General features: G+C 50.4%; 1 protein-coding gene across 1 annotated transcript; it reads right to left on the bottom strand.

Annotated features, from left to right (window-relative positions):
• Positions 1–890: 890 nt before the first annotated feature.
• On the bottom strand, positions 891–24025 carry UCK2 (uridine-cytidine kinase 2). The gene is made up of 7 exons (XM_005147065.3): positions 23786–24025; positions 13461–13620; positions 12453–12549; positions 11448–11590; positions 6163–6260; positions 4052–4100; positions 891–3508 (listed from the first exon to the last, which is right to left on the bottom strand). The coding sequence occupies exons 1-7, from the start codon at positions 23882–23884 to the stop codon at positions 3369–3371; spliced, it is 786 nt and encodes a 261-aa protein (XP_005147122.1). The 5' UTR covers positions 23885–24025; the 3' UTR covers positions 891–3368.
• Positions 24026–26210: the final 2185 nt, after the last annotated feature.

Here is a 26210-nt window from a genome sequence, read left to right as displayed (position 1 = left end):
TTAGCAATTGGACCGTTCTTGTCTCAATCCGTGGGGGCTGCATTCTTTGGATTCTCCTTCCTAACTCTCCGGGAGTAGGGGGACTTGGTTTAAACCACGACAAGGGTGAACCTTAATTTGGGTCAGTCACAGAAAGCATTTTTCTCAGAGGGTGCCCATGTCCCTTGTGGATGCACTGACTCCTGGCTACACCACTAGTTTCTGGTCTTCACTGATCAACACACTCTTTGCGTCAGCCATTCAGCCAGTTTTCAGTCTATCTCACTGTCTGCTCAGCCAGCCCATACATCAAGAGCTTCACTTGAGGATCTTATGGGAGTCTTTGTCAATAGCCTGAGAGAAATCGACATAGACAATATGCTGATCTTCCCTCATCTGCCAAGCCAGTCATTCCTTTATAGAGGGTTATCACTTTGTTCAAGCATGCCTTCCCCTTTGTGATCCATCCTGACAAAAAGTGATTTGTCACAGTGATCCACCCCTGTGCTAAAAGCAGTCTCACCCTTGCCCGTGCCCACCCCACTATTGCTAATGCCACTGTGCCTGTAAGCTCTTTTGACGAAATTAATTTGGCTGTCACCTCTTCAAGAGATTTAATGGGAAAGGCTCAGCTTCTCTGTCTCTCTGCTATCCTGAGAGCACAGAGGGGTTTCAGAAAAACACCCAAAGCTATATGTGTACAGGTCTTGCTGAGAGCTAGCCTGGCCAGCCAAAACCCAGAGCCACTGCCTTCAGCACCTTCCTCTTCACCCAAGCAGTCTGTGCCAGGAACTTTGCTCCATGCCCAGCTTTGACTTGCAGAACTAAGAGAACATTGCCCAAGTCTTGTTTCTACACTGGGAACACAGCCAGAAACACACAATACCAAACAGGAAACAAGAAACACCAGCAACCATTTGTTCTGTCTTTATTTACAGTGGAGAAGGAGGCCAGCATTTTATCTTGAGAGCTGTCTCGGCTGCTTAAGCCCCACAATGCCTCACCAATTCTGCAGGGCTTTGGTCCCTCTTACCTGTATGTGGGAGGTACACCCACCCTGACAAAAGCCCTGGCAAGGAACTGACAAAAGCCCAGGAAAGCTTCCCACCACAGACAAGAGCCTGATAGAGCTTCCCACATGCACAGCTCTTGTCCCACCCACATGGTGGTGGTCCAGGGGTGCAGGGGTGAGGAAGTTGGGTCCTGAGCCCATGGGGGTCTATATGACCATGTCTAACCACAGCTCAGACTCAACAAGGGTATAAAAGGAGCCACACCAGAGGGCATGTGGTTTTGGTCCTCCTCAGAGCAGCAGGTCCGAAGTCAGGGACTCTCCCCTTGGGTCAGGACACCATTCAGGGGAACTCCTTGCGGTTGAGAGCCCTCCCATTTCATGTGAGTGATTGTGCATTTTGGATTATTGGCCATGAAGTTTCAGATTCAGCAGCATAATGATGAATTCATGTGACATTCCAAATCTTTAGTTCATGTTGGTGGAGTTTTAATTGAGTTTGAATAGATTTTGTTCAGCTTCAATTGATCAGTTCTGTGACATTATGGCTGTACCTAGGATTACTCAGTACAGCCCCTGATTATGGCAAAGCTAGCATGCCTTGGGAAGTGTCTGGGATAAGGGGATAAAGAGGGTAAAGACAGGAAAGGGGATAAAAGGCTGCCACGTGTCCACATCACAGATTAAGAGGGAAAGAGGTTGTCCCAGCAGAGGTCATGGCAGGGAGTGTGTGAAGTGTGTGTTTCCTTTCTTGTTCTCTTGTTAAAAATCAAATTTTATTTCACATGGGGCTGGAGAGCAATGGAGCATTGAGCATCTAAGGTCTTAAGCTTTTAACCATGCAGAACAAAAACAATGCTCTGGAAAAGCTGGGAATCACTGGAGAGAGCAAGGCTAATGGCCCCTGCTCCAGGCCTCATGGGATGCCTATGAAAGTTTGTTTTGGGACAAGTCAGACACAGCAGCATGGGCCAAAGGCTGCCATCCTATGTCCCCTTCCCTGGCTGTCACCAAGCCTCTGCCCCAGCCCTGCTGCCCCTTGCTCTCCAGGCATCCCCTGACGTGCAGTCCAGTCTCACCAGCCTCTACTGAGACACAGGTGCTGCAGCACTACCAGGTTAAGGGAGATTCGTTGTCACCCTGTGCAAGGGAGGGCACTTCCTGGGCAACCCTGGGGATGACTGCAGGGACACTGTCCACCACCAGGATGCAATGAAAGGGACACAGACTAGGTGACAGCATGCCTTGAAAAAGTGGAACAGAAAATTTCTGGGCATCCAGGTTCATGCTACCCAGCTGGGACCTGTGGATGTCCCATATGGGGATATTGGGTAGCCCAGGCACATGCTGCTGCCCCTACTGAGACAGCCTTTCATCATCTATTGCTCCTTTTGTTCAGTAGAGGCTGGTTTTCCCTTAACTGTATCTTACAGACCCCAAATCCCCCATCTAGAGCAAAACCATTCCCAGTGAGGAATGACAGACACACTTCTGACCTTCTGCAAGCCATTCTCTAGGCTTAGCATTGACGCTAGGGCTGTGCTAGGAGTCCCACCACACACCTCGCCACCAAGCATCAGTGTGCCATCCTCACCCAAGCCAAGCACGGAGACTAGCTGCTAAAGACATGAGCTGCCATGTACATATGATCACATACCCAGCATCCCCTACCAGGTCCCTGATGAAAGTGTGACAGCTGAACCACACTGTGGTGGGAAGGGGTGTCAGACACAAAAAGGGATGCTGTTGAGAGACTGAGACCCGGTAGTGCAGAGACAGTCAGAGGAGGTATTACACATCATTCTCTCAGCGGTATTGTGCAGTGCCTGCCAGCCAAACCCAGGCTGCTCAGGCCTGAACAGCAACAGCAGGAGGAGGCAATGCCAGCCCAGTTGCAAAATCCATACCATACTCAAGTCACCACAGGTCTGTCCCTTCCCCAGGACAGAGACCACTGAGATACTAAAGCACCTGTTGCTCTTCCTTCATGCCTTTGAGGCGAAGATCCTGACAGCAATATCTCCTATGACCCTCTTCCCCGTGCCTTCCCAGCAACACTCAGCCTGGCGAATACCTTATGGCAAGTAATTTTACATTATTCTGCATTTACACAAAAATAGAGCAATTCTATATTTATAGATACTTATAGCCGGTTCTGTGCTAGAGAAGTTGTTGAGCAAGGCCAGGAGCTATGGACAGTCCAGGCTCCCAAGTAGCAGGCTGATTCTCAATCAGCATTTCAAACATAAAAAATTAAAGGCATTCATTTCCATCTGGTTTCTTAAATAGATAAGGGGGGAATGAATAAACAGTATGTACAGAGGGGCAGTATCAGGGCTAAAGTGCCCTCTGCCCCAGCCTCACGCTGCCACTCGGGTCAGTGAGGCCGGCTGCTGGACTCTGAAGGCTGCCGCTGGCGGGGAGGAGTGTAGCCATTCAGGTAGCCATTGCTCTGGCGTTTGCTGAGTCCTCCATTAAGAATGTCCTGGATGTGCTGCACAATGAGGTTTATGGCCACTGTAAACAAAAGGAGGGAAAGACATGAGGGAGAGATTGCATTAGGATCACTGCAAATAAACTAGAGCCAGTCCAGAGATTATGACCCTGATGTCTCCCTTGCTCCCATCCCCTGCTATTCCATGGTAAGGAGCTGCAACCCTGCCAGGAGGAGCTGCCCGCTGGGACTTCATCCCTCTGCCTCAGCTAAGCCCAGCACTCAAGCCAGCAAGTGGCTGTCCCAGTTGCACACCTTGCCTTGGGAGGAGCACACTGATTTGTGTGTTCCACAAATATGTATTCCACACATATTATTTGTGTGGAATAAACCAGGAGTTTGCCTAGATGTACTGCATGTAGATGGGCACCCATGCTTGATCAGAGGAGCACAAACTTCCAGCCAGGAAGGAGCAAAGGGTGAGTGTAATCTCAGGGAGTGCATATGCGGTAACAGCACTCTCTTGGGTGACAGTGATTTAAGTCACCTCTGTGGAAGGCTTCAGTGCAACAGCACAGCCCAAAGCTGGCAGCCAGGACATAACAGCAGGCTCTGGGTCCACTCACCTTCATTATCTGCTCCTCTGGGAATGATCACATCAGCATACTTCTTGGTCTGGGAGGAAAGAGAACACTGTGTTATGGCAAAAGTGGAGACCTGCCAGGCTGTGGCATTGTCCCTTCTTCCTGGAGCAGGTCCTTCTCCTACCCTTGCCAAACCCAACCCCCCTGGGAGGTATGTCATTGCTGATAACACATTTTGGAGGCTTTTTTGTTTGTTTGTTTTTCGCTCTGTGTTTCGAGGGCCACGCTTTGTGCAAGGGCCACGCTTTGTGCCTTGACGCCATTTTCATGAGCTCATACAGACTGCAGTAAGAGGTAGCAAGAGTTACCTCAACAAACCTGAAATAAAAAAGCCTCACTATCACAAGACTCCAGCAGTTGATGCTTTTGGGAACAACCTCTCTGCTGAAACCAGACAGACTTTGTGCAAGAGTTGGCATGCCTGGACACAGCCACGTGGTCTGCTTGGGACAGGGGAACAATGTTCTACCAGCATCACTTGCAAAAAAGGTCTGATTCAGGACACAAGTTCTGACCTATCTCCACCTGTAGGTGCCAGTCTCAGTTTCCTCCCTATTTATGTCAGCTTTTACAGCTGACCAGTTCCTGACAACCAGGCTCTACCACCAGTAAAGCCAGCTCCATGGATGAAGGGTTCCATCTGATGCCTTCATATCAAAAATCATCAGCAGATGCTGGACCATTTCAGTGCTGACCACCTGGCCCAGGGCTGGGTTAGGAGCCATAAGAGAGCAACAGTGGAGACTGAGCCTGCTTAACATCCACATGCAACTGCTCTGCAGCTGAGTGCACCACCAGGTTAGAAGCAGGAACAGGCCATTGCAAAGCTGGTGGGTAGGGACAAAGCAGTTGTTTTCTACCCTGCTTGTTTCACATCCCATCCTCCTACAGACTCTTCAACAGAAGAGACTGATGCAGCATCTGCTGCTTTGCAAAGCTGCAGATTTACCTGGCTGGGGACTTGCAAGGAAGGGAGCCACCTAACTGGACCTGCCTTTCAGGAAAAGCTTTTCTGGGATTACCAGGATTTGGATGTTGTTCCCCAGAGCCACAATGGAGCAAGCCAGAGAAAAGAGCGCTGCTTAGGGGCCAGGAAAAGATCTCGTAACAAACACAGAGCAAATCAGCAAAACCCCCTCTTACAGGAAAGGGCAGAGCTGGCCACCTAGACAGGCACAGAGATGCTCCTGAGGCTGACGACCCAGGTTCCGTTCTTGCCTGCAGTGCTGGCCAGCAGTTCTCAGGCTCCAGGACTCTGTTCCTTCTTACTTTGCCTCCAGAATAAGAAAATCCTCTTATAACTACCACATTTGCTTCAAAAGCCTTGAGAACCAAGGCACAGGCTCCTCTGCATGAGAGCCAAGAGAGGTATGCAATGGCTAGTCCTGCAAATGTGCTATTTATTTCACCTGCAAGTTCTGCATGACTGCAGTGGTGTCCCACATGCAAAGTCCCTGTCTGCTAGGGAGCCTTGCCTCAGTTTTCATTCCCAAAGTAGCTTCCTTTCTCCAGGCAGACCTTGCAATGCTAGCCCAGAGCAAGGTCTGTGTGTTCTATACCTTGGCCCCTCAACAGCCAGGAAATGCAACCTGCAAGGCCGCATCCTGCAGCACAGAGCACAGGAAGAAGCTCCCTTGCTCTCTCAAGCATCCAGCCAGCAAAAACCCAGGAAGACTCCAGGGTAAAAAAGGCAGGCAGAACAGTCCAAAACAGGAGGCAGACACAGCAGACACTGCCTGTGGCAGGAATCTCCCCTGGCTAGATGCAGCCAAGGATCTTCCCTCCTGGCTGGCATCTGCTGGGCTGCCTGGTGTTGATTTATTGGACTCTGTGCAGGAAGGGGTTTATTTTGCCATAAAGGCACACTTCACAGGGAAGTGTGAGCTTACCGGGAAGGCAGTGTCTGTATAGTTCCCATCTCGCCTTGTCTCAGCCAGCACTAGCACCCCTATTTTTGCCAGTGCCTGCAGGGAGGGATAAAGATGAGACAGGCTGACCTGAGCTCTGGCGCACAAAATGTTCCTGTCTGAAGAGCTGGTCACCGTATAAGGCATTTCTGACAGACTCCTGTAGGTGTCACTCCCCTTACTTACTGGCAAACAGAACTCTTCAAAGGCAGGCTTGACGAAGGTGATGTATTGAGACAAGATCTGCTCCAGGTCCCTGCCTCGCTCACTGATATCTCGTAGCACTGCAAGGAAGATGTAAGGCATAGTCAGGAGCTGGGACATTAATTACTCTATCCCCCTTGTCTTTGGCCAGCCACCCATGTATTTTGCAAGAGGTCTTTGCTCCTGGAAGCCGCTGCCCACATGTTCAAGCACACCTCACTCTTGCTATATGCTTCCAGGCTTTCCTGGGAGCCAAGAGCTGGCTGACCTAAGGACTTTTCTTGTCCTCCCTCTCTTCTTAGCTCTGTAAGCACATTTCAGCTGTAGCCAGTGCTACCCCAGTCTTGACTATTCCCAGCCTCACAGTCTCTGCAACCCTCCTATCACTCCTTTGGCCAAAAGGCATTTAGGGCCATTTCCCTAAGTCGACCTGGTACAGAGGTGCCCAAAGAATAAAAAAGCAGGGGAGTTCACCCATACACATATTAAGGCACAGTTTAACTCAGGTGTGCACAGTAAAACTTGCCCACCTACCCGGCTCTGCCAGGCTCCCTGTGCTGCTCCCAGCTGAGTGGGATGGGAAGGCAAAGCAGGCTCCCACAGCAAGGGGCTAGGGGTGGTGCTTGGAAGAAGCCAGGAGAGAAAGCTGGTCTCCTGCTTGTTCTACCATTTGGGCCTTACACCCTGCTTGCATAAGGTATTTGGGCCATTGCCATCCCCAGTCTGAAGTCACTTCAACATGAACAAGCACCCCAGTTCAGTGGGAATTCAGTCCACGGGTAAGAGCCAAAACTGCTGTGCTGTGGCAAAGCAGATGGCTCTTGGCTACTCCCAGGGGGCTGGCTTCTCCCCAGCATGCCTGGCACTGGGTTTGGAGTGAACCTTTTCCACATGCCAAGGCAGAGCCAAGCCACAGCACTACTAGCCTGTGTGACTTGCTCAGCAGCCATTGCCCATGTGCTTGCAGGGCCAGGACAGTGCTGGTTTGGCACCATTCCAGCGGGACTGTTTGTCCTCAGCCAGCAGTTTTGCAGTGTGCTCTTTTGCAGCCCCTAGCTGGGGAGGTGATGAAGGAAAGAAAGGAATGGGAGCAGGATGTATGCCAGCTCCAGGAATTGCTCAGCTCAGCCCAGGCTGCTCTAGACAGCTCCTTGCCTTCTCCAGAGAGTGGAAACAAGCCCCAGCTCAAACAATACCAGAAAACAGACAAAGAAAATAAACGAGAGACTTTTGTTTCCCAGGTCCCACACCCTGTTTGTTGGCTGCTCTGAGGCAGGGAAGGAACACAGTGAGGAGCACAGTGAGGGCACACCAAGCCTGGCATGGCATGCTTGAGCTCTGTGAACTGCATAAGGGTGAGTGTCCACCTTGCAGGGACTGGTCCTGACAGGCAAAGCTCTCCTGCCTTCTCCCAGGCAGCCCACAGCAGGGCAAATCACCCTCACATACAAAACACAAGTCAAGCACCTATTGTGTTGTACCTGACCCAAAGCAACAGGTCCCAGCAACCCAGGTTAAGACCACACACTCTATCCAGAAGTATCACTTGTAGGGCAGGCAAACGTCCCAAAGACAGATTGGCACCATGTAGAACCAGCAAGCAGACATCTCTCAAATTGGGTCCAAAACATGTACAATGACTTGTTTTTGTTTTACAGAAGCTGATTGAGGACAGAACAGTGAAGAGACCTCTGCCAGAATCAGCTTTGCATGACTCAGCCTGTTTGAGGCGCTCAGCAGACCTAGCCCCTTGTCCTATGGTAGCAGTGTTTTGCCTGGGAGAGATGCAGAGAAGGGGACAGTGCAAGTTACAGGTACAGAATCACAGCACTAGATTAACCAGGCTGTCAGCTACATTTGCAGAAACCTCATCTGCTACCGCTTAGTTGAAAAGCCCATTGCTGCAACTGTTCGGGACTTCCAGGAGAGCAAGATGACTCAGGGCCATGTCACAACACAAGATGCTGACTTTCGCTACAAACTACCTCCAGCCACATTCCAGGGACGCAATTATATCTTCAGCACCTCACATGCAGGTTCTCCTTTCTCTGAAATGTTAGGGAGATAAACAAATTTATCTGCTGCAATGGTCCTACCAACTGCTAACAGCAAGCCAGGTCAGCTCCCTACCAGGAGGCCAATGAGTTGCCCTAACTGGGAGATACCAGCACCTCAACCAGGCCAGCTGTCCCTTTGCAAGGCTTTAGCAATTGGTGGTGGGTGAGGGAAATACCTAATAGCCTGGGCCCAGGCAGACCCTTTCCAACAGCTGCAGCACAACTGGGTTTACCTCTGTATTGTGGTCAACAGCTGGATAGTCTCAGTTCTCAGATCTTGGACGGGATCTCAACCAGTTTTCATGCCCTGAGCTCACCCTTCTTTACCAAGTCCAAAGTGACTGAACCATGCACTCCAGAGTGTAGCTGGGATGCACACACACTGCAAATGCACATGCAACACCTTTCCTTCAGAGAGCTGATCCAGGGCACTGCCAAAACTGTTGTAACTTGAGATTTGAGTTGTATGTTGCAGGAATTGCTATAGCAGGGTGGTCTTGTTGCTAGCCAGGCTGGAAGCAAGTGAAAGAGTTCATTGCAATATTAAACCCTATAACCTGGTTCAAAGGGAGCAGAGGTGAAGACTGTAATGAACAGACCTTTAAATCATTGTAACACATAATTTAAGTTGCATGTTATAGGAATTACTATAGCAGGAGGCACCTGAGTCAATGGAGGACAAGCCTTACAAGAAGCAGTGCAAGTGCAGTAGTGACCCAACCTGAGCTGACTTTGGTGCCCAGTAACTCCATGCAACACACCACCTCTCTTGTCCCAAGTGACCACTGTAACAGGTGGAGCCCAAAGTCACAGACTAAATGAACTCAGTGGACATTTGCAGCTATTTTATAAGGGCGGTCCATAAACAAAAGGAATTATATCTGTACATTATAATCAAGGATGGGAAGAGGTGTGGTGTGCAATCAGAATGCATTGGATAATGTAGGACCTGAGCATGTCATAAATGGTATGAAATAAGGGGTGGAGAATGTGCTGGCTTTGGCTGGGATAGAGTTAATTTTCTTCAGAGTAGCTAGTATGAGGCTGTATTTTGGATTTGTGCTGAAAGCAGAGTTGATAACACAGGGATATTTTTGTTATTGCTGAGCAGTGCTTACAGAGAGTCAAGGCCTTTTCTGCTTCTCACACCACCCCATCATTGAGTAGGCCGGGGTTGCACAAGAAGTAGGGAGGAGGCACAGACAAGACATCTGATCCCAACTGATCCAAGGGATACTCCATACCATATGACATCACGCTCACTCAACATATAAAGCTAGAGAAAAAGGAAGAAGCCAGGGAGGGCAGGGGGAGAAAGGATGACAGACGACAGGACACAGCATTTAGAATTATGGCATTTGTCTTCCCAAGTAACCCAAGTGTGAAGGAGCACTCCTTTCCTGAGGATGACTGAACTGCCTGCTGATGGGAAGTAATGAGTGAATTCCCTGGTTCGCTTTGCTCACACACACGGCTTTTTACTTATTAAATTGTCTTTATCTCAGCCCATGAGTTTTCTCACTGTTACTCTTCCAGTTTTCTTCCCTATCCTGCTGGGAAGGCACAGACAGCAAGTGGCTGTGTGATGCTTAGTTGCCGGCAGGAGTTAAACCAGAGCAGTGTGCTACCCTGTGGCTGTGTATGAAGCCAAGTTCTTGTTCTTCTACAGCACAGTCTGCTTAAGGGATAAGGCTCAGACTAAAGGATCTTCTAAATGTCTATCTCCTAACACATCTCCCTGCAAAGACTGTGCTGCCACCTCCCTGGATGAGTCATGTAAGAACACTGGGCAGGGTCAAGAAGGATGTGTAAAAAAGGCCTTCTAATCAGCACTGATTACATCCAGCAGCAGGCTGTGTATCTGTCTCTCGCAGACAAAGGTAGGCACGAGGAGGCAGAGGGAGCAAGGAGGTGGCTGGTCTCTTCTCTCAAGAAGCGAGTGACAGGACAAGAAGAAACAGCCTCAAGCAGTGCCAGGGGAGGTTTGGACTGGATATTAGGAAAAAATTCTTTGCTGAAAGGGTAGTCAGCCAGGTTGTCCTGGGCAATGGTGGAATCACCATCCCTGGAATTGTTCAAAACACATACCTCAGGCCATTAGTGACATGGTTTAGTGGTGGTCTTGCTAGTCCTGGAGTAACAGTTGGACTTAATGATCTTAAAAATCTTTTCCAAGCTAGTTGATTCTATAATTCTAAGACAAGTTCTGTAGCATAGTGGAAACAGTCCCAAGCACACAAGCAGTTCCAGGCTAACACACTGGGACATGCTCCTCTCATCACAGCATAGAGGTGTGGACTGGACCTCTCCTAAGTCATCTTCTGCATCCCCAGACACCCTATGGAGGCTGTTGGAGCCAGACAGGGCAGGGATAGTTCAGAGAAAACCAAATTCTGCCCCAAGAATCCCCAAATACTTTCTTAGTCATCTAGGGAGACTCAGATGGCTGCATCAGTGAGCTCACTCATAAAGGCTGCTTTGAAATGAACAGCATCTCAAGGCACACAGATCCTGCAGAGCTGGAGTCCCTCCTATGTCAACTGCAATCCATAGCCAAGCCAGGCTGGACATGGAGTGTCCTAGAGAGGGATATTCTGGTTTCCAGAGCTCTTCACTCACAAAGCCATCATCCCAGTGCCTCCCACAGAGAGGCTCCATGCTATGCTTGTTGTTCTTGCACAGACTAAAACAATGAACCACCAGACTCTCTATTTGCATCACCAGCTACAATGGACAACCTCACACCCACATCCATATCCCAGGTCCTGAGCAGATCTGTCAGGCACTGCCTTCTGACTGAACTGCTGAGATGATCTGCTTTACCCATTGCACTTCTCCCTGCTGGTACGTGCTGACTGTAGCTGCTATTCAGCTGATGACACAGAGCTGGTGCCACAGGGCCATACAAGGACACAGCGTGCTCAGTAGTCACACTGCTACATGCATCAAAGGAGGAATCCCAGGCAAGACAGCAAAAACCCCACTGAATCCTAAGAGACATGGAGCAAGGTGTTCTCCGCTGCCATAAGCTGCCCTATGTGATGTTCTGCACTGGGGAGGAAAAGCTCCCTGGCTCTTTGCTAGGAGCATCACAGCTCTGTGCTAATTCCAGATCTGCTCTGATCAATGTAATCTGCCTCTGCGACTACCTGCCCAGATCAATTAAGTGACATTTCTGTCCCTGCTCCACAAGGCATGTTTGGGCCTCACCTCTGCGGGACAGCCGTGTGTCTGCATCCGTGTCCACAAAAAGCTTCATGCGGAACAGATCCCGCACCTCCTGGCTGTAGAAGGCGAGGATGCCTTCGAAGAGCACCACATCGGCAGGGTAGACAGTCACCGTCTCTTCTTTCCTAACAGGAGGAGAGAGAGTCAAAATATGCTGGTAGGGGGAAACAAGCCAAGAGAGGTGGGAGAAACAGCGGCGCTCCTAGGCACTGTTCCAACCCTGGGACATCACTGCTGCACCAGGAGGGTGACCAAGGAGAGGGCAGACCTACCCCACTGCAGTGAAGGGAGTCCAAGGCATACATACACTTCATAGAAGGACAAACAGCAGAGCAAGAAGCAGACCAGCCCTTCTCCCCCTACCTTGGCCACCTGCTGCTTGCAAGCGCTATGTGCCAAACCATAAAGCCCAGAAAGCCTACATATGGGGTTTGACCCATGGGAACCTGCAAGAGCCAGCTCTGCTCCTCTGGCAGCCAGGCAGCACTCCCCTGACACCACAGCACTTCTGTGTGAAATGGAACAGAGTCACACTGTCCACAACCAACACAGGCATGCAAAAACAAGCTGAACACATGCAAGGGAAGAGTTACAGGAACAAGTACTGTTGCTCTCCTCCTTTCCTGGCAGTGCCAGGCTGTTTGAACATGGAATACTTGTTAAAGCTGCAAACACAGTTTGTGGGGAGAGAAACTGTTGGTGGAAGAAGAAAAGAGGGATTATACCCTCCCAACTCTGTTGACACTTATATGTTGCTGGAGGCCGCTGCTTGGCTGCACAGCTTTCCAGACCCTCAGATTGCACCTGTATCTGCTCTGAATCCTCTAACCAAGAGGTCTAGAAAAGTTAGTTTGAAACTTTGAGTTGGCACATTAGGTGCCTAACAGTGGGTGCAAGCAGAGGGGCAGGTGGTTTGGGCTTGCAGAACTGCATGCTGTGCCACAGGGTGTTAGCAGCAGCACAGCAAGGCAGGAGCAGCTGTTGGACCTGGAGTGGGAGACAAAGTCATAGACAGGAATCTGGACCGTCTTCCCTTCCGTGATCTCTTTGAGTGTTTTCACGATCAGTTCGTTGTCAAAGGCATCTGAGGAGAGAGGAAATGTTACCTGAGGCAGCTTTGCAACCCCTCCCACCCACTAGACACTGAGCTTAGCCTAGCCAGAGCCACCAGGACAGACAAACGCGCAAAGGAAGAAAAGCTGTTCACATCCCCATGGACATAGCAAGGCCAAGGTCTCCCAGAGACCCTGGGTATTCACTGTCACTGCTTTGCACTAGCCTGGGATCTAGCCTGCAGAGATCAATACCGCCCTTGTACAGCGGCACAGCTGCCCAGGCTCAGGAAGGCATCTCCTGCAGGGCTCCAGCCCTCAGAGAGACTGGAGCAGTGTTTCAGCCTTCAGTCACTGGACAGACAGAGCTCTGTTTACTCAGTGCTTGTCATCTCTGCCCATTGTCCTATGGCGATGCAGGGACAGCAGCTCTGGAATTCCCCCACCAAACCCCAGAGATGGTTCAAAGAGCCCCTGTTGTAGTAACAGGGCACAGCCCCCTCAGTGGAGGGGTCTGCAGAGCAGCTGCACAACACTATTCTCAGACAGACTGCTGTGCCAGACCCGATCTCCCTGGTCCCAACCCAACTGCACCAGAAAGGTTTTCAAACTGACGGATGTTTTTGCAGGGAGAAGAGGAGCATCTCAGGGAGTTTTAACAGTTCACAACCTGCCCATTCTCACCACAAACCCTCCATCCCACAGGCAGTTACCTTCCTAGGAGAGACAGAGGTTGTACTGTAGGGAACACAGGTGGTCCCCAGCCACCCTGCCAGGGGTGAACCCTCCACAACAGCTCAACTAAGTCTCCCACTCATGCCCCATGTGGAGACAGGGTCCCAGTGTCCACGCAAGACTCTTTGCTGGTGAGCCAAGGGGTCCCACTCCAGCCCTCGCCCCACACTGCATGTCAGAGCCACAGTGCTATTCTCCATTCATTCACCTGGGTGGTCAAAATTGAACTGGCCTTTGAGTGCTTTGGATTTCTGCTCTGAAGTGAGGACCCGGTAGAAGCTGTCTTGGCTCACAATCACCACCTGCTTCTGGCGGTAGTCCACTTCATTCTGGCCCAGCAGCTGGACAATCTTGGAGCATACTGAGGACTGGAAAAAGAACAGCAAAGGAGGCAAGTCAGTAGCAAGTGGTGTCTGAGCCATGTAGGGAGGATGTCCCCAGGTAACAGTCATTTCTGTGTGCATGAGACACTGCTTGCTGGACCTCCAGCTGAGTCTGTGGTCCCCTCAAAAGCACAGCCCAAAGCCACTGAGGGAAAGTGCTCCAGAGGCATAAACACGGGGTCCTTCAGTGTCAAAGCAGCACTAAGTTTGCTCCCTGCCTCCCTCTTCTTCATCCCTATAGCCTGCCCACAGCTCTTACTCCGGGCACAGGGGTGTTCACTGCATCACTACCTGGCAGCAGGAAACCAGTCAGCTACTGCTTGGGTTCTGTCACACCCCCAGGGGCCCCATGGCCAGCTTCAGCCTGGCCAGCAGCTCCCCAGGGAGCAGAGCTGCATGTGGTACCAGGGCTGAGCCTCCTCCCTGGGAGGCAGCCTCAGTGTCTTGGTTCTTACAGTGCTGGTCCAGGCCAGAAATCCTACCCCAGCATGGGCAGGGAGGGAAAGAGTCCTCAGAGAGGGAAAGCCAGATTGTTTCCAGATGCTAAACAAAGCTCAGGGTGAAAAGACACCAGAAAGACAGCTATGGAACTATATCAGGGATCTCTGCCACGGCTGCCAGGGCTGGGAGGAGCAGTCTCGAGCATATCCTGAAGCCTCTTGGCACAAGACGACTAAGGGCACTGCAGAGCCATGTGGCTCTGACTACCGGTGCAAGATCCCCAGGAGCACTGCTGGCACAGGGACTGGCACCTCTCATAGCACATGGAGCAGGCTGGGTGCTGATGGGGTGGCTTCAACACTCTGCTGGCACTTGCAGCAGGCACAAGCTGAAGGTCGCGCTGGACCCTACCACTGCAACAAGAATAAGAGCAGAGCTTGTGGGACAAATCTCAAAGCCTGCTTCAGTCCCTTCTCCTTAGTCATACAAGTCCTTGGCCACTGTGCAACACAGGGGTGTTGACTGCATCACTAACTGGCAGCCAGCACGCCTGCCCTGGCCAGTGAGACTTGCCTGCGTGAGCCCTGTGTGTCAGCCCCACTCCTGCCACACAGCATCCACTGTTTGGGGAGAAGCAGGTGCTCCTGGTGCCAAATTGAACTGCTTCACCTCATGGAATTTTACTTGCTGCAGATGCCCAGTTGAGAAGCTCCTGGTCTCGATCACCACAAATACTCTCTGCTGAGCCCTCTGATTTGCAAAGAGAAGTTTGCTTGCCCCAGCCTGTTAGTGGCTCCTTCCATGTTCCCACTTCCCTGCTGGCTTAACCATCTGCTTTGTACCTGGCTGACAACCTCCAGATTGGCAACCTTCAGCAGAGCTGAAGACAGCGGTGGTGAGAGGGAACAGGGAGAAGAATGCACGCCTGGCAGAGGTCACCCCAGCAAGCAGAGGGCAAGGCTGTTTGCCTGAGAAGCTGGAAGATTTAAGGGCATTCCTTTCCCTAGAGACTGTCTCTTCCCCTCCAGGCCAGGCTGACCTGACTTGGCTGTGACCACTGTGCTGTGAGTCAGCCTCAGCCTGGCTGGAGAGCCTCCACACACAGCACTGCTGCAGAGTGAACTGGCTCAGGCTGCCCAGCAGCAGTCCTTTTGGCGCTGGACACAAATTTGGACAGGGATGGGGTCTCCTGAGCATCCCACCTTCTTTTCCTTCCTCTTGTGACTGGCAAGTTATGCTTCCTGAGCCACGTCAGCTGCTACTACCCAGAACAAAGCACTGAAAATCAGTGCCAATCACTTGCCCTTCAGCATACACAGACACAAAGCCAGAGCCCATTCTCCATTTCCTCTGTTTTCTCACTCTCCACATCCTTCTCCAGCCTGCATTAGCCCTATTGCTTATCCAGCTGTATCCCATAGGTTTTGCAAAAACAGGGAACAGGGAGTGCACAGTGCCTCTCCTCCACTATTCTTTCCTGCTCTGTCCTACACGCACTGCTGCCTTCGGATGCTGTCTGTGCAGCAGGGAGATGCAGTGCAGCAGAGTTCAGCCTGGGCCACAGCCACTGATGCCAAATTTCCCATAGCCATTGTAATAAACCACCTCCCAACACAAGCACCCAGACAGATCCCCAGCTTGTATATCAGCAGGCTCCATACATATCTGTAGCAGAAAGTGCCTTCGCCAGCCCAGAAGAAGCAAGGCCTCTTCACTTTGGATCAGTGAAAGCAATACACCAGTTGCACACTCACTCTCCCCTTGCACTTCAGCATAAAGATGGGCATCAGTTCCTGACAGTCTTTCTTCTGCCTTATGCACACTCATCTCTGATCTACTGATCTTGGAAAGAGGTGGTGGAGGGAGGGGAATGAGGAAAGTCCCCATCAGCTCTGAAAAAAATCACCCTCCTGTTTCATACCCTTAATGCACCTAGTGGTGAGAAAATGGAGAAAGTAGCCCCCAGCTGCTGGAGACAGGAGTACATCCTCCCACTGGGGCCCAGGACAAGGACTGAAGCATGTCCTGGCTGCATTTACCATTCAGTGTTCTGTGGTGGCAAGTGATTCCTGCAAAAGCATCCAGGCAGATGCTATGGACCCTTCCCTTTTCTCTGGTGGTCTTTGGTGACCTATCAGAAGCAGTGGAAAAAGATGATCATAAGGACATCCTGCTCTCAGGACTGAGCTCAGGTTAATTGTACTGTGTTTCCCAGCTAGGCAGGGGTGTCACCTCTGGGCTCTGGGAAGAAGCATATGTCACCCTGGTCCCACAGAAGGTGTGGGCCAGGGCACTAAGTGCAGCAGGACATAGAAACAATGGGGGACATGGCATGTTCCTCCAACCCAAGGGCTACGTTCAGTTTGCTTTAGTGGGGCAGCAAACTTCAGCAAGATCTATATGAAGAAGGTAATTTTTCCTTTCCTCACAATCATTTGTGATGGAGACAAGAATGGCTCACAGGGGGCATTCCTTGATGCAAGTCTGGATACCTCCCACACCTGGACAGGCATTTTTTCCCCTTGGTTGATAAACACTCTGTGTTAAGGAGGAAATAAAAACAGAAACACAGAGGTTACAAATTCCCCTACACAGTGGGAACAAAACTTTCCAGTCTTAGGAAGCGTCTCTCCAAATGAATGTGTGTCCCCTGCTTAAACCTTCTCCCAAACCAGTAACACATACATACATACGACCGATGTTAATCAGAAGTGTGAAAAAAAACACTAATAATTGGAAATGATAGCAGTTATGCTCTGGGGAGGCCTTACGATGTCCTGAAAGACCAAGATGTGACTGTGAAGTAATGTGCCAGGGTGAACCCAGCCTCGCTCAGCACCTTCCCCAGATCTACACTGTGCACACCTCACTATGACCCAAAGTGAACACCAATGGCGATTCAGCTGCAGGACACTCCCAGCAACAAGATGCTTTCTTAAGCAAAAGCCTTCCCCTCCTCCAGAGATGTTTAAAACTAAATATAGACAGAATATAGACAGAACCCAAAACCTCTATGGTCACCAAGTGGACCTTCCCCATGCCACATAAAACCAATGCAGGACTTCCCAAGCATGCAGGCAGGCAGCCCTGGCCACTCTGCCATCATTCATTACTTTCCACATGCTGCACTGAGGGGAAACTCAGCTCCAGGTTTAAGCCAACTGGCTGCAATCCACTGAGCTGCACTTCCCCAGACTGCACTTGAGCTGCTCCCTGGAAAAACTGCAAACCAACCCACACCACACACAACCGGTTGATAGGGAGGTGTCTACATAGCACAAGAAGCAAGTTCAGAGATGTTATTCCTAAACAGAAGCAGCTCCAGCTCCTCTTGCAAGACTCCTTCTCTGAACCAAGCACACAAATAACTAGTGTTGAAGGAAGAAGTACAGCTTTATTCTGTTTGGAAGACACAGAGGGCACCTGGGGAATAACTCCAGCATATTTTCCCAGAAGGAGAGAAGTGGTGCACAGGGGAAGAAACTCTACAGATGGTTATTTGGAGCCCTACCCCTGACATTTACTTCAAAGATATTAATGACATTACATATTTAATTCACATTTACGCATAGCCTATAGCTGCCTGCTCAGATATTCTTCAGGAGTTGATTAATTGCCCATGCAGATTATCCCACAGTCCCTCTTGGGTAGCTGTTATCAACCAGAGAATTAGGACTTCAGATGGGTATTAGGGAGAAAGCTGATCGACAATGCTATAGGTAACCACCACAGGAAGGTTCCAGGCAGGACACAGCTGATGCTTGCAGTCCCAGGTTTGCTGCAGCAGATAGGGCAGTATCGATATTTCCGCCCTGACTGGTAAGGCCTGTCCTGGGGTAGAAGGGATCTGTATGCCTCATGCATGTGAATACACTAAAACCTACTTGTTCAAAGCAGTCCATCTATCCCCAGGGAACCTGGCACTGCAGAGGGATGTCTACACCTAGTTGCTTGTAAGGGTCCCAATACAGCAGCAGGGAGGATCCCCCCATCCTCCCTATGCCAGATACAGTGATCCCAGTCCTAAAGGAATACTGAAGCTGCCAGTACCCCCAGAAGCAGGTAAAGGGAGAAGAGCTGTACCAGAAGAAAGACCTACCAGGAGAAGTGTGTGCTGTGCTCCAGTGTGGAAGGAAGAGAGGCATTGCTGCAAGCTGCTCACCTTGAGCCAAGATGCTGCTCACCATGAGGACAGTCCTCTCCAACAGGGCAATGCCCTTGGCCCACAATAAATGCTACAGCCAAGAGCAAGGATAGACTGCAGCAGTTACATCCCACCTGTCATCAGGGAGAGAAGCTCAGAGGTTGTCTCAAGGGACACCACTGCCGTAACCCCTTTTCTTTACGATCTGCATGCCAGCAGGGGCTGTCATTGTCTTTGTACTCACGCAGAATCACAGAATAGTTAGGGTTGGAAAGGACCTTAAGATCATCCAGTTCCAACCCCCCCTGCCATGGGCAGGGACACCTCACACTAAACCATGTCACCCAAGGCTCTGTCCAGCCTGGCCATGAACACCACCAGGGATGGAGCAATGGTTCCTTGGGGAGCCCATTCCAGTGCCTCACCACCCTTACAGTAAAAAACTTCCTCCTTATATCCAATCTAAATTTCCTCTGTTTAAGTTTTAACCCATTACCCCCTGCCCTATCACTACAGTCCCTAATGAAGAGTCCCTCCACAGCATACTTATATGCCTCCTTCAGATACTGGAAGGCTGCTATGAGGTCTTCACACAGCCTTCTCCTCTCCCACTTGAGATGTCCTCATCACATGCTTGTGGATGTCTCCAGTCTGGGGATCTGACAGGATTTTCCCTAAGATCACACAAGGGGCCACTGGGATTACTTGTTGCATTTCTCTGAGGTCCCCTATAGTACAGTTCCCTTTCCAGGCATCACAGGGGACTTTCACTCAATTGGGTCCCTGAAATCAGGAGCCAGGGCAGTGCTGCCCTTCTCTCCAGTTTATCTTCTGCAGCACAGTAGTTAGGGATTTTAGTCTCTTCTTGTAAGGTTATGTTAATTATAGAGTATTAGGAGGAGCTTGGTGGACTGGGGTGACACACAGAATAGATACCAAATTGGGAAGGGTCACAGAACATCTATTAAATGTCCACTTGCAACTGTAGAGAGCTGGTTCATGACCCACACAATCTTTTCCAGTCCTAATGGAGCATATCTGCATGGCAGCACTGGGACTGGAAACTTGCTATTCTTGTACCAAAAGCCTGGGCCTCCACACAGAGCTTTCCCAGGCAGGTTCACCATTCTTGCCTTTCTCTTTGTGAGCCACAGGCCAGCCAGTCTAGAACTGGGATAGCCAGCTTTCTGTTCACTCACCCTGAGATACTGTGCATGTGATCAGCACTCCTGGGCTGGAGCATAAATAGGCATACAGACACTGAGGATCTGAACACAGATTACGTGCAGGGAAAAAAAAAAAAAAAAAAAAAAAAAGCCCTAACACAATCCCTCCCAGTACACTGAATTTAGATACAGGCATTTTTCTAGAGCCTCTGCTGCAAACTCCAAAGCCTTGAGCAGGCCAAGCCCACAGGACTATGGTAAGCAGTTGCTCTATAACAAACTTACACATATTCATTTGGTAACAGGAAAGGGCTGTCCCATCAAATGTCCTGGGTATAAATCTGATCAAGGGCTGGCACAAAATAATGTTCTACTAGAAAGTTTGACGAGTCTCTAGCACACATTGACACCAGTGTTTAACAAGTCAGACCTTGTGATGCGGGGCTCCTGCCAGCCAAAAAACAAACGTCACCAGGAAATGGTGCTGAACTAACACAGGACTGCTGCAATCCCTTCTAGTCCCCCTCCCATGGGTCCCCCTGGGTCACTGCAGGGTCTCCCTTAGGCCTCTTTGCCTGGCATCCAGGTGGTGACAATGTGGCAGGGGACTCCAGGCTTCTGTGGGGGACTTCAGCCCTTGCTAGTATAGGGGAGCAAGCTCTTTCATGCAAGAAGCTCCATGTGGAGAGGGAACTGCCTCATGCTGTAGGTAGTGCAGCTGGAGCTACTGCTTCCCTTGGAACCAACACTCTGGCTGCTCCACCCTGGCTGGGTGATATCAGCCTTCTAATTCACTCATCTAGGCAGCCAGCTCAGCATTTTAGGTGTTTCAAGCAAAATCGCCTAACAGATTAATAGTGAAAAATACACCTGGCTGAACACATGCTGCAATTCTGACGATCTGCCGTCTGAAAACTTGCAGGCTGCATGTTCCAACAGGCATTTCCAACTTTATGCTCTAACACAAGATCCAAATGATGCAGCCACTGGGGCACAGTGGCACCAATATTCAGCCCTCACTAGTTTGAGGGCTGGGTAGCCAACAAAAGCATTTGCAAATCTGTCTTTTCTTACAAACTCCTGTTGGAAAGTAGCAATTGGCAACCTCTTTTGCAGCATGTGGGGACAAGCCATTAATGCATTAGCTCTTTCCACCTCTACAACCACCTCATCACTTTATGTTTCTACTGCTACTCCAGCACTGCCAGCAGAGCTGCAAGGGCCCAGGAGCCAAGCTGAAGTGAGGACATGCGAAGAACCTAAGAAAGTATCCCAACTCTTTACAGCACATCTCAGCTTGCTGTCGTTTCCTCCAGCCCGCAGCCTGGCTGCCTGCCTTGCATGCTGCAGTCTTTGGTAGTTAGGAATCTCTTGTGAGAGGAAGGGAAGAAGGTGTTAGCACAAAGACCACGGGTATAAAAAGGAAACAAGAACTTTAGCACTTGAAAGCATGCAGGATGAAAGAAAATACTAAAATCAACCATGGGAATCCCACTAAGGAAATGAGGCAGTTGCAGTTCTCTCCAGCTTTGGCACAGGAGGGGGTCTTAATGCTATGTCATCTCCTCCACATCAGGAGAGTGCAGCAAGCTTTTCCTGAGCTGCACAGTGGTGGTATTTCAGGGGACAGTGGGAGAAATGCTGCCTCCCAGCAGGTCTTGTGAAGAGCCTGTTCCAGCAGAGCAGACACAAAATAGCCACCATGCAGCTGAGACTGCTCTCATAGAGGCTGCAGCACCACAGCCTTCCCAGGACCTCTGTGGCTCCCCAGGTTTGCTCTCAATACAGTCTAGCTTCCAAGAGCCAAAGAAACCAGGACAGCACTTAGGCTTCTACCTCCTATTTGAGCACCAAAAGTTGCTCAAGCCTCTTTAGCTCATCCGGGAACAGCAGTCAGCCTTTGGATTTGAGTTCTCACCAATTTGCCTTTAAGAAATATCAGACAAACACTTCCCCCAGCTTTTCAGTGAATACTGGCCACTTAGGATGCCAGCTTCCTCAGAGCACCACAGGACACAAGTTGTGGCAAGATACAAACAGGGTCCCTTCCTTCCACAGCCTGACTGTGCTGGTACACTGAGAGGGATGAGGGAGGACTATGGAGCCTCTTCCCCACCTTAGACTCAAAAGCAGCAGTGGGAGGTGCTGGGGGAACCATGGAAGGCAAATGCTCTCTGTTATGCTCTGTCTGGTGTGCTGCCAAAGGGGTGTGTCATGATGACAACCCTCAATTGATGTGAAGGTGAGTTGGATGGATTTGCCACTTTTCTAGTGGAAAGGTGCCTGCTTTCCTTCCCTCTAGGAGCATTTTGTTCTCACCCAGAGCCAGCATACTGGCATGGCAGCCCTGGGCCAGATTTTAACTGCAGAGAAGCCCTTAGCTGAGCAAACCACACCAGCCCCACCATTGCTTTCCCAGAGTGTGCTGTGCACCTGGCATCACTCAGCACGTGGCATTGTCACTAGCCAGCAGTGGGACAATCCCAGTGCACCCTTGCCTTGCAGCTGCATCAAGTGTGAATTTGAGGGTCTCTGGGAACAAGCCCCAGGTTCTTTTTTCCTGTTGCTTCTCCTCAAGCAACTTTTTTTTCCCCCAACATATTTCTTTCTGTCTTTTCCCACAAATTTTGTACTGATCTGCTGGATCCCCTTCAACTGGCAGCACTACACAGGTTTTAGCAGGCATCAGTCACTGGAGGGGGGGACGGGCACAAATCTAGGCTGAGAGACAAGAAAAGCCAGTTACTACATCACCCTTGATAGAAAGAACCATTTGCCTATTTTTTTTTTTTACTAAGGCAGCCTGCTGCTACTAAGTATTTGCACTTTGAAGTTGAAAATAACTGTGGGATATTGTACTGTAATCACTGCTTTTACCTTGTGGGCCAGGGACACTGCACTCAGAGACATAACAGTTCAGCAGCACCAGACACAATGTTATTGGGACAGCTACAAAGAGGCAGACCCACGCATCAGAGAACAGACAAATCCAGCATGTTTGAAATCACCAGGAGCTGTAGTGCAGAAACAATCCAGCTCTGGTTCCCAGTGGAGAAGATTGCATCCTCTCACCATCCCTCCCCTGTTATATCTGGATTTTTCTCCCTTGCAGTGGAGTAACAGCAGTCCAAAAATCAACTGGGTACTGAAAGATGGATTCTTAAAACACTGTTATTATGAACTGAGGTACAGTTGTTGGGTTATGCCATCCTTCGAGAGAAAAAGGCCCCCCCTCCAAATACAACTCAACCCACAGATATAAGGCTGTCTTCCCCCTGTGACAGCTCACATTCAGTTTCTTTAGCAAGAAATATAGCAAAGGTATTGCTACTTCCAAATTTATTCATGCTCTCTGGAATACCTCTTAAAAATGCAGGCAGAATGTCTGTGCTGCCCTACACAGGGAATGATTAGCTGTGGGTCTGGTTTCACTGCTCTCTAAATAAGGCAGGGGAAATCATATCAGGACAGAAAGTAATCTACCTCAGATTAACAAATAAAGAAAAATCCACTGTGTGAAATAACAGAAAAAAAAAGAAAAAAAAAAAAAGGAAATAAAAGCCGTGACGCTGCCGAAGGTGCCCAGCGCTGCAGTTCGGATGCAGCAGCCCTCCAGAGAAAGTCCGCATCAGCTCGGCCAAACCAGCTCGCCCCACTCCCACCTGCCACGGCCAAGCACCATCCCCTCCTGGGCGCAGTCAGGAGGTCGTTCTGCCGCTGTGAGTCAGCATTTAATGCGGATTTTCCACTCCTGCTACTCCGAAATTAGCTAGAAAAGGGCACCCCCGTGCTCGACCGACACCATTGAAAAATTGACTGCATGATACCGAACGGGCCCTGCGGGTCAGCCGCTGGGCGAGTGGCCCTCGGGGACACTCCAAGTGAAGGGATGACGGAGAGGGGCGCTGGTTAAGGCCACAGACAGAGGGATTCTGCGGGGGGGACGGGCACCTCCATCCCGGCCGGGCCGGGGCCGCGCATTTCCCGCGCAGCCCCCAGCCCTGCCCGCCGAACTCGGCAGACCCAGGGAGCAGGGCCCCCGGCCGGGGTGGCGGAGGGGGTCAGCGTTTGCACCAACACCACCATCCCCGACCTCCCCTCCACGTGCAGCCGGGACTACCGCACTGCCACCCGGCCAGAGGCCTCGGTGGCCCTGTTCTCTCCGCCAGCTTGTCCTTCCCCAGGCCGCACCGTGCACAGCCGGAGCACCGAGCCCTCCCGGTCCTGCCGCCTCCCCCGGCACGGCCCGGCAGGTCCCGAGACAGAGCACGTGGCGGAGCGGCCGCTCGGACCCGCCGCGCTGCCATGTGGCCGCCGCGCCCGGCGGAGAGAGGCTGCGCCGCGGAGATCCCTCTCCTTCCCCCCGGGGCTCCCCGGAGCCCGCCGCGAAGCCCCGCACCTTGCCGCTGGCTGTGCCACCGCTGACCCCAATGAGAAAGGGCTCGCCGCCGCTGGGCTGCCCGTGTTCCTCCAGCCTCTGCTCGCTGTCCCCAGCCATCCTCCCCTGCCAGTAGCAGCAGCGCCACCACCTCCTCCACCTTCACTCCCCGTGCGGGGCTGGATTTATCTGATGAGTCAAGGGCCTTCCTCCCCGCCTGGTTCACATCCCTGCGCTGCGGCTCCCTGCCAGGTGCCTGCCGCAGCTGCACATGCTCCGGCCCAGCCTGCTGGCGGTCGGTACGACACGACACAATACAGTACAGTTCGGTGGCCACATGGCCCTACACCTCCTCGCCGCCTTCCTCCGCTCTGGGACAAAGGCGGTGCGGCCGCCTGATGCACTGGCCCTCGTTCTCTCTCCCTGCCAGTTTAGTTTGCCCCTCCACCCGATGAGTCCTGCTGCCCACTCACCATCAGCCTCCAGTAAGCACTGGGACCACATCAAAGTGGTCCTTCGCAGCACACCCATTGTATGTCCCCACTCTGGCTTCTCCTACCCCCTATGGGCCCTGGTCCTGTGAATGCTTAGGAATGCTTATTAACGACTCAAACCAAGAATAAAAATTCTGCTTATGTTTTGGCAAATGGGACCCATCTGGGAGGAGCTGCCAGTGCTCTGGAAGCCAGGATTCAAAGTCAAATGTTCTTGGTGAAATGTCTCAGCAAAACAAAAGGTGCAAGTCCATATGGGCAAGTGTGATGTACTGTACTTAGGTAGGAGTAATCATCTTGAAAATACAAGATGGGAATCTGCTGGCTAGCCAGCCCTTTTACAGATAAAGATCTGTGAGTACAGCGGATCAAAGAGTCAATGCTGTGCTGTTGTGAAAATGGCAAACATCCCACGGGCACATATAAATGTAGGCAGGGACCATGTTTTGAGAAAGGTGAGGCCTTATGGACAGATTCCAGCAGGGTCTTGAGAACAGCTTGGGGTCTGGCTTTGCAGAAGAACCACAGGAACTCTGAGTGTCCAGTCTGGGGAATTGATAGCTGCAGGTACAGGGCATCTGTTTCCAAATATATGAAAGGCTGACACATACTGGAAGGGAATACATTTCTGTTACCCATGGAGCTCCTGCATACAGAAGCTATTCACAGCTCTTCTTTCTGACACCCACAGCAACAAACCCATGTCTGAATGGCAAAACACCCTCAGCACATGGTGACCTCCAGGTTACTTGGTTCTCCTCATGCCTATGCTCACTGCCAACCTCTCTGCTGCCCTGCTTGGAGACAAGAACAAAACCTCTGCTGTGCTGAAGCTGTTTCAGACTGTGCTGTCCATCCACTTTTTGTAGGATGGCCATCGTGCCGCTGTATTTTCAGTTCCCCTTCTAAACCAGAAGTTTAACACCTGGTAGGAGCAGACACACTTGTATAGGGAAGGATAAGTAATGCCTCTTGATGGGCCCTGAAGGGGTATAGTCAAGGCTTATTTACACAGAACACAAGGACAACTTGCAAAGATCACATCAGCGGCTCTTTCAAAACCAGGCCAGGGCTGTAAACTGGAAGGGAATAAAATCTAAGTCCCAGCTAGTTTTAGATGGCATCTTTCCTCAAAACTTATCTGAGAATTTTACACTCTTCTTCCTAGCTTCCGGTCACTAATATACTGTGAAAAGCAACTTAATCTTCTGTTAGTTATAGGCTGGAGACTTCAGTATATGAAATCTGTTTGGACATGACTCTTTCTAGTGTAGTTTTGAGACTACCTCAATAAATTCTACCTCTTCTGTATCTAGAATGTTTGTAGACTGCCCTGGCTCCTCATACCTCAAGAGCTATGTGTTGTGCACGTGCTTTCCTTTTTCTCATATCTCAGGCTTGTTAAATTGAATCAAACTGCACCCAACTCTTCATCTGTCTGTCACACATTGATCAAAGCACAGAACGCTATTTTAAAAGGAAATGCCATTGAGAGCACTATGCTTTTTGTTGTCAAAAAAAAAAAAAGAAAAAAAAAGCTGCAAAGGAACCTGGTGTGATTCAAAATGACAGGATGAAATCACAAAGAGACCGTGTCACCTCTACCTCCAGTTCAAAGCACAGACACTAGAGAGGAAAGAGGTACATGTCACTGACCGTCTCCTCCTAGCCTGGTTTCTGCCACACAAGTGTTCTGTAAAAGACCATGTACAGTGTCAATAACTATTGTGTGAATCATTTGCCGTAACAGTATAAGAGAAAATATTTCCAAAGTTTTCTTGGGGGACATAGTCTAGTATGCTATGAAATATTGCTTTCCTTTATATGGATACATCTCGCAGACAGGAAAGCCAGCAAGCTCTAAAGAAAAGGAGAGGGGGCAGAAAATGGCACAGCCAAGTGCATGAGGTGGTGCACCGCAAGATACAAAACATTATGATTGGTCCTGACAC

Source organism: Melopsittacus undulatus, chromosome 6 (genome assembly GCF_012275295.1).
Source record: "Melopsittacus undulatus isolate bMelUnd1 chromosome 6, bMelUnd1.mat.Z, whole genome shotgun sequence".
Lineage (NCBI taxonomy): Eukaryota > Metazoa > Chordata > Aves > Psittaciformes > Psittaculidae > Melopsittacus > Melopsittacus undulatus.
Note: the sequence above shows the minus strand (reverse complement) of the source record. Positions and strands in the feature narration are given on the sequence as shown.

What these genes read in the sequence shown, in the direction of transcription:
- UCK2 (XM_005147065.3), bottom strand. Translation starts at nt 23,884, where the DNA reads ATGGCTGGGGACAGCGAGCAGAGGCTGGAGGAACACGGGCAGCCCAGC. An exon ending in CACACGGCTGTCCCGCAGAG is followed by an intron (nt 6,261 to 11,447) that starts GTGAGGCCCAAA and finishes TCTTCCTTGCAG; the next exon opens with TGCTACGAGATATCAGTGAG. An exon ending in TTGAAGAGTTCTGTTTGCCA is followed by an intron (nt 4,101 to 6,162) that starts GTAAGTAAGGGG and finishes CTTTCCTCCCAG; the next exon opens with ACCAAGAAGTATGCTGATGT.